At 47.4% G+C, this 11147-nt stretch overlaps 1 protein-coding gene across 3 annotated transcripts in view; it reads right to left on the reverse strand.

Annotated features, from left to right (window-relative positions):
• The window catches only part of LOC144706498 (Signal peptidase subunit), a 35948-nt gene extending 25297 nt beyond the window's left edge, over positions 1 to 10651 (reverse strand). For all 3 annotated transcript variants that reach the window (XM_078579480.1, XM_078579481.1, XM_078579479.1), the window contains exons 1-2: positions 10491 to 10651; positions 10229 to 10276 (exon numbers count right to left, since the gene is read on the reverse strand). In XM_078579480.1, coding sequence (XP_078435606.1) covers positions 10229 to 10276; positions 10491 to 10616 — 174 coding nt within the window. In that variant the 5' untranslated portion in view covers positions 10617 to 10651. The remainder of the gene's footprint in view (positions 1 to 10228; positions 10277 to 10490) is intronic.
• Positions 10652 to 11147: the final 496 nt, after the last annotated feature.

Below are 11147 nucleotides of genomic sequence, written 5' to 3' on the forward strand. Positions count from 1 at the left end.
CTGACTACGCAGGATCATTTGAAGACAGCCGGTCTACATCTGGTTACTGCAGTTTCATAGGAGGGAATCTTGTCACATGGCGTAGTAAGAAGCAGAAGGAGGTCTCTTTATCAAGCGCAGAAGCTGAACTCCGAGCACTGAAGAAGGGAGTATGTGAAGGGATGTGGCTTAAGGGTATCTTGCAGGATTTGAAGGTTTTTTCAGACAAAGGAATGACTCTGTACTCTGATAGCAAATCAGCAATTGCTATGGCAAAAAACCCAGTTCAACACGAAAGGACGAAGCATGCAAGGGTGGCACGACATTATATTAAACAAAGTATTGATGAGGGCTTCATTATACCCCATTACATTCCTTCTCTGGAGCAGGTTGCTGATATCTTCACCAAGGGGATCCCTGGCCCGCATTTCCAAGTCTTATTGTCCAAGTTGGGCATGATCAACATCTATACCCAACTTGAGGGGGGGTGTTAGATCATAAGGCCCAAATAACCCATGTATTACCGGGCCCATGTTTTATAAATGGGCCCGAGCAGAGAGGAATATGACCATTGAGTCCAACGGTCATATACCTCCAACGGTAGATTGGCAGTCTCCAAAAAGGGGGGAACATTGTGTAGTATTTGTTGTTGTGAAAAATAATATACATATATTTCTTCTTTCCACAAAATTTACCCTCTTGATAGTGAAGAAATCTCAAATAGTCTTCCTCTTATCAGTGATAACCCCAAATAGCACATAGGTAACATCCCAATGGGCACCCCAGAAACCCAAAGCATTGTATCTCTTCCTCCTATGATAGGCCAAAGCGACGAAGGATGATTTTATTCAGTGGAGAGGTTTCTAGCTTCCTCCACAGAGCCTTCCATTAAAAAGGTGGTGTTGTCAGCACATCACAGAAGCAGGATGCATGTTGGGAAGCTTGTAGTCTAAAAACCCTCAGGAAGCCCTTTGTGCATACTATGATTCTATATGTGGCTAATGCATACACTATTAGGACGAATTTTAGGAGTGCCAGGTGGATCCCTGCTTAACCTACCATATCCACCCTCCCTCCTGTCTTCATTCACCAACACTGTGAATGAGAGGAACGTGTTGAACTGAGGCTGCATGGAGCTCTCTCTCTCTCTCTCTCTCTCTCTCTCTCTCTCTCTCTCTCTCTCTCTCTCTCTCTCTCTCTCTCTCTCTCTCTCTCTCTCTCTCTCTCTCTCTCTCTCTCTCTCTCTCTCTCTCTCTCTCTCTCTCTCTCTCTCTCTCTCTCTCTCTCTCTCTCTCTCTTCTCTCTTTCTCCATTGTGAGTGGGCCACGTCCTATAAGTGGCCCACATGGGAGCATACATTTTATTTGAAAAATACTCTAAGTAAAATCCCACGTGTGAACCTTTAAGTGACTCACACGTGGGACCATGTAATGGGGCCCCTTTAAAAGGCCCCAAGCCCTAGCCGCCAGAAAGAGTGTTTTTTTTTTGGTCAAAGGTTTCTTTCTCTCAGGCGCCGCCCTTGGCTGGAGCATTCTTCTCTCCTACTTTTCTTCTCATTCCTCTTAAGCTAACATGGTATCAGAGCAAGTCTGATCCTCGAAGGGCTCATCAACTGGAGCAGATCAGGTCGTTGCTGGTGGTGCCTTCTGTTTGCTGTTAGCTCTTCTCAAGAGAGATCTAGGGTTTCTTACCTTAGCTCTCAGACTCTATCAAGTCCTGTCTGCACATGGCAAACAATGGTGATGAGAGTTTGGCTTCTGTTGAAGAAGGATTAAGTGGAGTCAGACAAGGAGAGTCTGACTTGCCTCAAGCTCAGGATGTCAGTCGTCCTAACTTTGTTTTTCCCCCACCAGAGGTCAAATTTGATGGGGGAAATATGTTTGAGTGGTCCAAGATGATCACCCTCACTCTGTATGGATGCCAGCTGGGAGACCACTTGACAGATGATCCAAAGGCTACATCGGATCCAGACTACAAGAAATGGAAGGCTGAGGAATCTCTGATTCTCAGCTGGATGCTCAGATCGATGACACCAGAAATGCGGCGAGATTTTCTTTACTGTGATACAGTAAAAGAAATATGGGATGATATTCAGAAATTCAGTGAAGAACAGAATCATGACTGGAGGATTTACGAGTTGAATGTCCAGGCGGCGCAAGCACGTCAAGGGGCTGACAATGTGCTTCAGTACTCCTCAAAACTGAAAGCAGTCTGGAGAGAAATTGATTACTTGTGGCCCACTCACAATCCACAGTCAGTGGAAAGGCAGTATATCCTAAAGCAGAGACTATTTACTTTTCTGATGGGTCTCAACCCTATGTATGAGTCTGTGAGGAGCCAGCTCCTGCACAGAGAAAAATTACCTAGTTTGGAAGAAGCTATCGGAGCAATCAGGCAGGCAGAGAGTCGACTACGTGTTGCCTCTGATCCTCAGGTCCAGAATTCCGCTGCGCTCTTGTCAAGGAAACCAGAGGCTAGAGGAACCCCTAATACAAGCTGGCCCACACGTCCACCGCCACCTAACTCGACTGCTGGATCAGAAAGGGAAGACAGTCGCGATGGACTGTTCTGTGCCTACTGCAAGAAGCGTAGACATACTAAATAGAATTGTTGGAAGCTGGCATGGAAAAACCAGAACGCAGGGAAGAAGGCATACGTATCTACTTCCCAACCACAAAGCTCTGGAGCAGTCGTGACGAGTCCCGCAGTTGAGGAAGTGCAAGAAAAGCTCAGCTCCACTTCACTGGTGAAGTCAGGTAATTCCTATTCCCATGGATGGATTGCAGATACTGGGGCCACAGAACATATGTCCCCAGATGCGTCACAATTCAGTGAGTATGGCCTTGCTGAAGTGACACACAGAGTTCAAACAGCTGGAGATAGTTCTCTATTAGTAAGGGGAGTTGGAAAGATTCTGGTTTACTCCCTTGGGCTCCTCGAAGAAGTCTTACATGTAGAGGGCTTAAGAACAAATTTGATATCTATACAAAAAGAAGTTGATGATTTTGGTTGGCAATTTATTCTGGACAGTGATGACTGTTTTTTGTGTGACAAGGTCTCCGGGAAGAGGATTTCGTCCTTTAGGAGGGAAGGTGGCTTACTCCTCCTTGATGACTCGCCTCGGCAGTGTCTGGTGTCACAACATGCGATCACCAAGGAGGAAAAGGTGATCCGTCTGCATCAACGTATGGGACACCCTCCTTTCGACCTACTTAAGACTTGTTATCCCTCTATGTTTGATGGGATCTTAGTTGAGAAGTTGTTTTGTGAAGCCTGCTGTATGGCCAAACTTCGAAGAACTACTTTTAAATCTATGGATGATCGCTTCCATTCTCCGTTTGATTGTATTCACAGTGATGTGTGGGGGCCCTGCCCAGTGGAAAGTCTAACTGGCTGTCGTTTTTTCATTGTGTTTGTCGACGACTACAGTCGGGCGATGTGGTTATACTTGCTGAAATCGAAAGCTGAAGTACCAACAGTGATTGTCGAATTCTGCAATTTAATTCAGAATCAATTCGGGAAGAAGATCAAGCAGTTTCGATCTGACAATGGAACAGAATTCCTCAATGCCGAAGTCAGGTCGTATTTTTTGAATCATGGGGTTATACACGAGACGTCATGTGTTAACACCCCTCAGCAAAATGGGCTAGCTGAGAGGCATTTGGGTTACACATTGGCCACTGCCAGATCATTATTATTCCAAGCAAAGTTGCCCAAGAAATATTGGGGAGAGGCGGTACTGACAGCGGCCCACCTTATAAACAGAATTCCTATGAAAGTAATTGATCTCAACAGTCCCCTGGATCGACTACGGGAATGTTTTCCAAAAGTCAGACTTTTCTCTGGGCTTCCCGCCCGAATATTTGGATGTGTTGTGTATGTGCATCAGAATTTAGGCAAACTTGACCCACGAGCACTCCGCTGCATATTTGTTGGATATTCTGGGACTCAAAAGGGATATCGGTGCTATCACCCTCCTTCAAGAAGGTTCTTTGTGTCGGCCGACGTTGCATTTAACGAGACAGAACTGTATTCCACTGCTGAAAGTGTATCTGCAGCAACTCAGACTGAAAAAGACTCAACTGTGTTTGAATTCCTTCGCCAAGTGGCTCATGATCAAACACATCGTTCGTCCACAACTCCAGCAGAGGGGATCAAGGTCAACACAGGTGGGCAGATAGTTGACGATGCCGAAGATGGATTGAGTCAACCATTGAGTGAGCAAGGTGAACCAACTGAGGTTGAGGACAGTCAAGTTAATACTGAAGCAGAACTAGTCCAAGAAGATCCTGAACAATCACTGGAAGAGGCAGTTGCAGATAATGATGTAGAAACACCTGATGATGACTCAGGTTGGCCCATAGCCTTGAGGGAGTACGTTCGTGTCGAGCTAAGGCAAAGTACCCGATTGGCCACTATGTGAAGTATGAAAAACTGAGCAGTCAGTACAGAAGTTTCCTTGCTCTGCTGGGTGAAATTGTTGTTCCAGACAGAGTCGAAGATGCCCTCCGAAATCCAGGTTGGAAAGCAGCTATGGATGAGGAAATGTCTGCCCTTATGAAGAATGACACTTGGGAGATTACTTTCCTCCCCAAGGGAAAGAAAGTAGTGGGATGTCGTTGGGTATTCACCCCCGAATTTCTGGCGAATAGAACTCTGGAAAGGCTCAAGGCCAGACTGGTAGCAAAGGGCTACACACAAACAGAGGGAATTGATTATGGCGAGACATTTGCGACAGTCGCAAAGTTTAACACGGTTCGAGTCTTAATTGCACTTGCAGCTAAGTGTGATTGGGAAATTCTTCAATTTGATGTGAAGAATGCATTTCTCCATGGAGAGTTGGAAGAAGAAGTCTACATGCAACTTCCCCCGGGATATCGATTGACAGAAAAGCCAAATCAAGTGTGTCGACTGAAGAAGGCCCTGTCTGGGCTAAAACAATCACCGAGGGCATGGTTTGGACGGTTCACCAAGGCCATGGTAGAATTGAATTATTATCAAGCAAGAGGAGACCATGCTCTCTTTATCAAGAAGGGAGCAAGTGGAGCTGTCACAATTCTACTAGTTTACATGGACGATATACTCGTTACTGGTGCAGATATAGAAGAAATTGGTCGGTTGACCAAGGCACTGTTCAAACAATTTGATATGAAGGAACTTGGACCATTGAAGTATTTTTTGGGCATTGAGGTCGCATACTCTAATGAAGGCATTTTTCTCAGCCAACATAAGTACACATTGGATCTACTGCAGGAGACTGGGCAATTGGGATGTAAGCCAGTAACAACCCCTCTTGATATTAATGTAAAGATTGGGAAAGGAGGTGCTGGAGCGGCGGTAGACAAGAATCTTTATCAAAGGTTGATTGGGAAACTGATTTACCTCAACCATACAAGACCGGATATCTCGTATGCTGTTAGCCTATTGAGCCAGTTCATGAGTGAGCCATATGAAATTCATTTGCGGGCTGCTTACAGAATTCTGGCATATTTGAAATTCACTGTTGGGCAAGGACTCCTATTCACTCGTGAAGGAGGTCTGTCGTTGGAAGCCTACACTGACTCTGATTGGGCCGGGTCAGTGATTGATCGTCGCTCTACGTCAGGCTACTGTACTTTCTTGGGTGGTAGTCTGGTCACCTGGAGAAGTAAGAAGCAGAAGGAAGTTTCTCTGTCCAGTGCAGAAGCTGAAATTCAAGCACTTAAGCGGGGCGTCTCAGAATGTCGCTGGCTGAATCATTTGCTGGAGGACATCAGATTGTATGATGGTGGAGGAATCAAACTCCACTGTGACAATCAGTCCGCCCTAGCAATTGCAAGGAATCCTGTTCAACATGACAGAACCAAGCATATGGCCATTAATCGGCATTATCTTTCGGAGAACATTGTTCGGGGAATCATTCGACCAGAGTTCATTCCGTCCGTCGACCAAAAGGCAGATATCTTCACCAAGCCTCTGCCTGGTCCAAGATTTCAACAGCTGGTGTCCAAGCTAGGCATGGTCAACATCCACACCTAGCTTGCGGGGGGGTGTTGAACTGAGGCTGCATGGAGCTCTCTCTCTCTCTATCTATCTCTTCTTCTCTCTTTCTCCATTGTGAGTGGGCCACATCCTATAAGTGGCCCACATGGGAGCATAAATTCTATTTGAAAAATACTCTAAGTAAAATCCCACATGTGAACCTTTAAGTGACTCACACATGGGACCATGTAATGGGCCCCCTGTAAAAGGCCCCAAGCCCTAGCCGCCAGAAAGTGTGTTTTTTGGTCAAAGGTTTCTTTCTCTCAGGCGCGCCCTTGGCTGGAGCATTCTTCCCTCCTACTTTTCTTCTCATTCCTCTTAAGCTAACAGAACGAAATAAATCTCCAACCCCATAACCTCTGTTTAGACTGTGCGGCCACCACATCTCCATCTCTTTCTTGAAACCCTCCTACCACAACCAGGATTTGTCCATCTTGAAGTATGTAGCCTGAGCTTACCTCATGTGTCTGGCACAAAATGGGTGAATGGTGCACCAAAGGCCTCAGGAGTGAACACAAATCCAACATAGGAAATTGCTGTACCAGATCAATTGAGTATAAAAACCTGTCCAAACAGGACTGCGTGTGGGATCCCTTCGTACCTTGACAGGTATATATAGTCTTTTGGGCCCATTTCTCACAGCCTTATGTCTGAGATAGAGGACCAAATATCCACCAAACCAGGGTCTCATTCATCTGCTCCATTAGGTCAGTCCCATGCCTGTAGTGTGATAGCGAAGTCACCACCAAACAATTGTGGGATCCCGTGGAAAATGGATGACTCTCTATATAGCCCCGCCAAAGGGAGGCCTATGGTATATTGTTATCGGGGCCTGTAACACCTATTCAAAACAATCACATCTCTGCATCAGTTTTACTTCCGCCACAAACTGTCACATCCATGCACCCTCTTTGAAGACCACTGTCTAATTCCGCGCAACCACCTAACCCCCCCCCCATTGGTGCTCTTCTAGTCTCTTTCAATCCCTGTCCTAGCGATCATCAACCCCTCACCGCATCTTCAGGCAGCTCATCCTTGCTCGATCCTTTCTTCCTCTGTTTGACCCCTCTATCATTCATGTTCTACTCTCTAACCCCAAGAACATCTACCACACATCTCCTTTATTCTGCTTCCTGATATAAACCTACACCAAGGTTCCTATTAATATCTCCCCACTACTCTGCACCTCTACGCATCCCCGAGGCTGCACACATTCAAGGAGATGCACTTCATTAATGACCCAATTGCCCTCCCCCATATAAATGCGTCTGTAGAAAGTTAACTACCATGGCCACCTTGTTTGCCCTCTGAATCAAGATCGGGTCCATCTCTGCCACTGCTTTCTTGCTGCATCTCCCATATCTCAACTCTTTCACCTTCTCCGTATCCTCTCCTGTCATCATGACTTTGCCCTTTGGATATTTTATCAACTCCACGGGCTCTTTTGTCTTTCCAACCAACCTCACTTCCACTAGTCTTAGTAGACCACCCCCATCCAGCTTTCACCAACACCCTTCCTCCCCCATCATCCCTTAGTATTCCCCTTTTATAGACCATCTCTTCATAATGCATAATATCTCCAGCCGTGTACCTCCTAGAAATCTGGGGTGCCCATGCTCGCCTGGATTTCTTCACTCCATTTTTGCTTGTCTCCAGATGGGATGGTGTCTCAGTCTCTATCGAATTCCAGCTCTTTCCCTGCGTCCGCATGGTCCTTCTTTGTTCTTCCACTTGAGTCTGCCAGTGGATGCTTTCCATGTTTGTTACCTTCAGTGATGTCAGTGTTTTCTTTGATATTGGCTGCTCCCTCCTCTCCCAAGGCTTTGGGCTTGGATTGTTACCCTCCTAAGCCATAGCCGACTTCAGACAAGTGTTGGGCTCCGGCTTCTGGTAGTTATCTACCTTATTCCCAAACCATATTTGTTGACGGATGCATGCCCACTTGACCCATGTCTGTTGCCTTGCCCTGATGTGATTGAATCTTGAGCCAATATTTGTCTACCTCTGTATATCCTCAGAGCCAGGCCATGCCTGACGGCTGGAGCCCCCCACATTGGAGTTCCCAAACACCAAGCCGGTTGAGACAATACCTTGAAGTTGCCCGAATGGCCTGACCATAGCCTCCAACTTCTACCACGTCCGGTAGCCCATTGGAAATCCTCTGCTTTTGATGATGTGCATCCTTACCGCTCTCTCGAAAACCTCATCTTCTGGTAGCAGCCAGTGCCACCTCACCTGCATCCCCTTTGTCTCTCTATGTCCAACCGCAAAGTGCTACATGCACCGCCATGGAGACGCCTCATAGGAAGAAAGCTCTTATATCCAACCTCCATAGTTCTGCAGTCCTCAATATAGGATTTTGCATCCGTAGCTCTTGGTGGACGTCCTCTAGCCCAAGGGATCCCTTGACCACATCCCATATCAAGAACCCCCTTCGGAGGTTGCTGCCTAGTGCTGCCTCCCCCACTGCTAGAAGGCCCATCTCGACTTACAAGAGAGACCCTACCTTGTTACTTCCTGCCTCCAAGTCATCCTGTCCGTTGATGTTTGTTCTCTTCGGGGGCAAGTGTATGTCGATGCCCCACACATTTTCATTCCCAACAGATCAGTGGCTCCCTGCTTTCTCTGGCATAATGACTTATTGACAGGCGCCTGAAGCATAATGATCTCCCCATCATAGTGCTTTCAGGTATTGTCTGCTCTTTAGGATTGTGTGGCCGTAGCACGATGGGATTCTACCATCATCCAGCCCTCCTCCATGATTGCTGCCTCACTCCTATAAGTTTGGCCTCCAAGTCTACAACCTTCTCCAGTGTTCCCTTGGTGATGATAGCCTATGGGCACGCTCCACCTGCCCTAACCCCCACACCGGCTATGAATTGCCATTCTCGTCAGGCCTTGGTGGTAGCGACCCATGTTTGTGTGGTGGTCCACATGGTCAACGGCTCAATCATCGCTCAGGTGTGCTTTCTGTCTCCCACTTGTTGAGCTATGGATAAACATCCCAGGGCCACCGCCATTGCCTGTGTCTCCCCCATCCTTGTACCAATAAGTCCATGTTCCCCTATGATGGCCATAGCTTCTATCATGCTGATACACCTCACGCATCTTTTGGGATATAGCCATCAGGGCATCCCACCTCCGTGGTTGTGGACTGACCACAAGGTCATGATCAGCTCCCTAGAGACGAGGGCCTACCCTAATTGGACGACCTCTCTGGCATTCCCGAGGTAGCGCCCCTTTGGCCCTGCCACCTTCTACAAACCGCTGTCTGGCCTCTCCCTGCCCTCACCCACTCTGATTCTGATCTACCTTTCGAGCCCCTCTGTTTGTCCTCTGACCTTCGCTGTTTGTTCTTTCATGGCTTCTCCTGTCCCCCCCCCTTTGTATTCCCTCTAACAGTGACTACCTCCACCTCTACCGTCCATGGTTAGCAGTAATTCCAGTCATGCCACCGCAGCCTTCTACACCCTCCGCTGCCTCAGTGGACTGTTGATCTCCACTCTTCACCGCCTCCCGCTGCAATGAGGGACATTTATTCTCCTTCGTTCACCGCACAATGCAATCCCTCGCACGGGCACCACCACGGAATCAATGTTTGGCCACCTCAACCTGCTTTGCTCTTCACCACCTCCTGCAATCCACCGTTCAAGACTACATCTAACAAAAACCGCCATGAGCGCTGTCGCAGTTGGCTGCTCCGATGCCCCTCAGTTTGTCATGAATCTTTGCCACAATCCTCTGCAAATGCCACCAGAGAGCGCCGCCATGACCACTGCCAGCCGCTTCCGATGTTTGAAAACGCCGCCTCAAATGCCACTGATCTTCCTTGTTTACCCATTGCAGGCTTCAATCAGCTCCGATATACTAGAAATGCACCTTAGAGATAGCATTATTGAACGGGAGTAAATCTACCTTTGGAAAGCTTCTGCTAACGATGACAAGATTGGGGAAGCCAATTGAGGGATATGGAATCATTGGAAGATTGATTGATCAGAAAAGAGTCCGACCATTAATGGAAGAAAGAAATAAAGTGAAAGATCAGCACGATCTTCCTCGCAAAAAAGAAGATATAGTAACATAAATTTCCAGCCCTAACGACCCTCTCACATGCTCACTGATATTCAGTGACGCATTGGACAATAAATACAAGAAGGTATTAGTTTAAAAAAATCGCTAGTGTAGCACCCAAAATCTAAACAAACAAATAAAGAGGGAGGAATCGCACCTCATCATTCCCGTTGGGTTGCCTCTGAAACCAGTTTATACTTGTAATCTAAAAAAGGAAGAAAAGACCCAAATAAGAAAGTAGGTACGCCCACATTTGAACTCCTATTCTCACTCTACCAAACAACGTTACGCAAATCGCATGAATTACTCATCGTACCTCGTACTGTGAGATCCAGAGAGGAAATAAATGTAAAAGCGCTGATCCGGCGTAAAATCCTTAAAAAAATAACCGATCACCGCAAAAATTAAACAGAAAAAACCTCGATCTCGGCTGTTGGAGCAGGAAGATTGAGATTGTCGGAGAGGGATGCAATTCCGCAGAGTATCGCCAGAATCGTCACAGCAAAGGTGACCAAGGCATTCGCCCTGTACGCGAAGGAGTGCATCTTCCCTTGCTCTGACGAGCCCTCTCTTCTACTCGGTTCGAACTTGGGTTTTATAACCTGTATTTTTTATTTTCACGAGACAATGCGACGTGGTATTTATGACGTGGACCAATCAGATTTAAGGAACTAGCTACTCCAATTCGTATTTTGGTACGTAAGCTTGTGAAATGGGAAATACTACCGCATGTCACGAACTTTGACTTTTGTAAAGGAAGTAGCATAAACTTAGTTTTGTAAAAAAAATAGCATGCACCAATGAGAGGAAGCCAGTTGGCAGCTGGCTGTTTTTTTCCACCGCCAGTCAAACGGTGACGTGGATGCCTCCGTGGCGTCCAGGTGGACTCCACGGTGGCATCCACGTCACCGAGTGACCGCCGACGACGCCCCGTGGGGGGGGGCGGAGCGGCGGGGAAGGGTGGAGGGGAAGGCGGAGCGGCGGGGAAGGGCGGAGGGGGTGGCGGAGCGGCGAGGAATGGGGGAGGAGGTGGCGGAGCGGCCGCCGGAGGCGGGCGGCGGCGGGGGACAGAGACG

Source organism: Wolffia australiana, chromosome 8 (assembly GCF_029677425.1).
Source record: "Wolffia australiana isolate 7733 chromosome 8, ASM2967742v1".
Lineage (NCBI taxonomy): Eukaryota > Viridiplantae > Streptophyta > Magnoliopsida > Alismatales > Araceae > Wolffia > Wolffia australiana.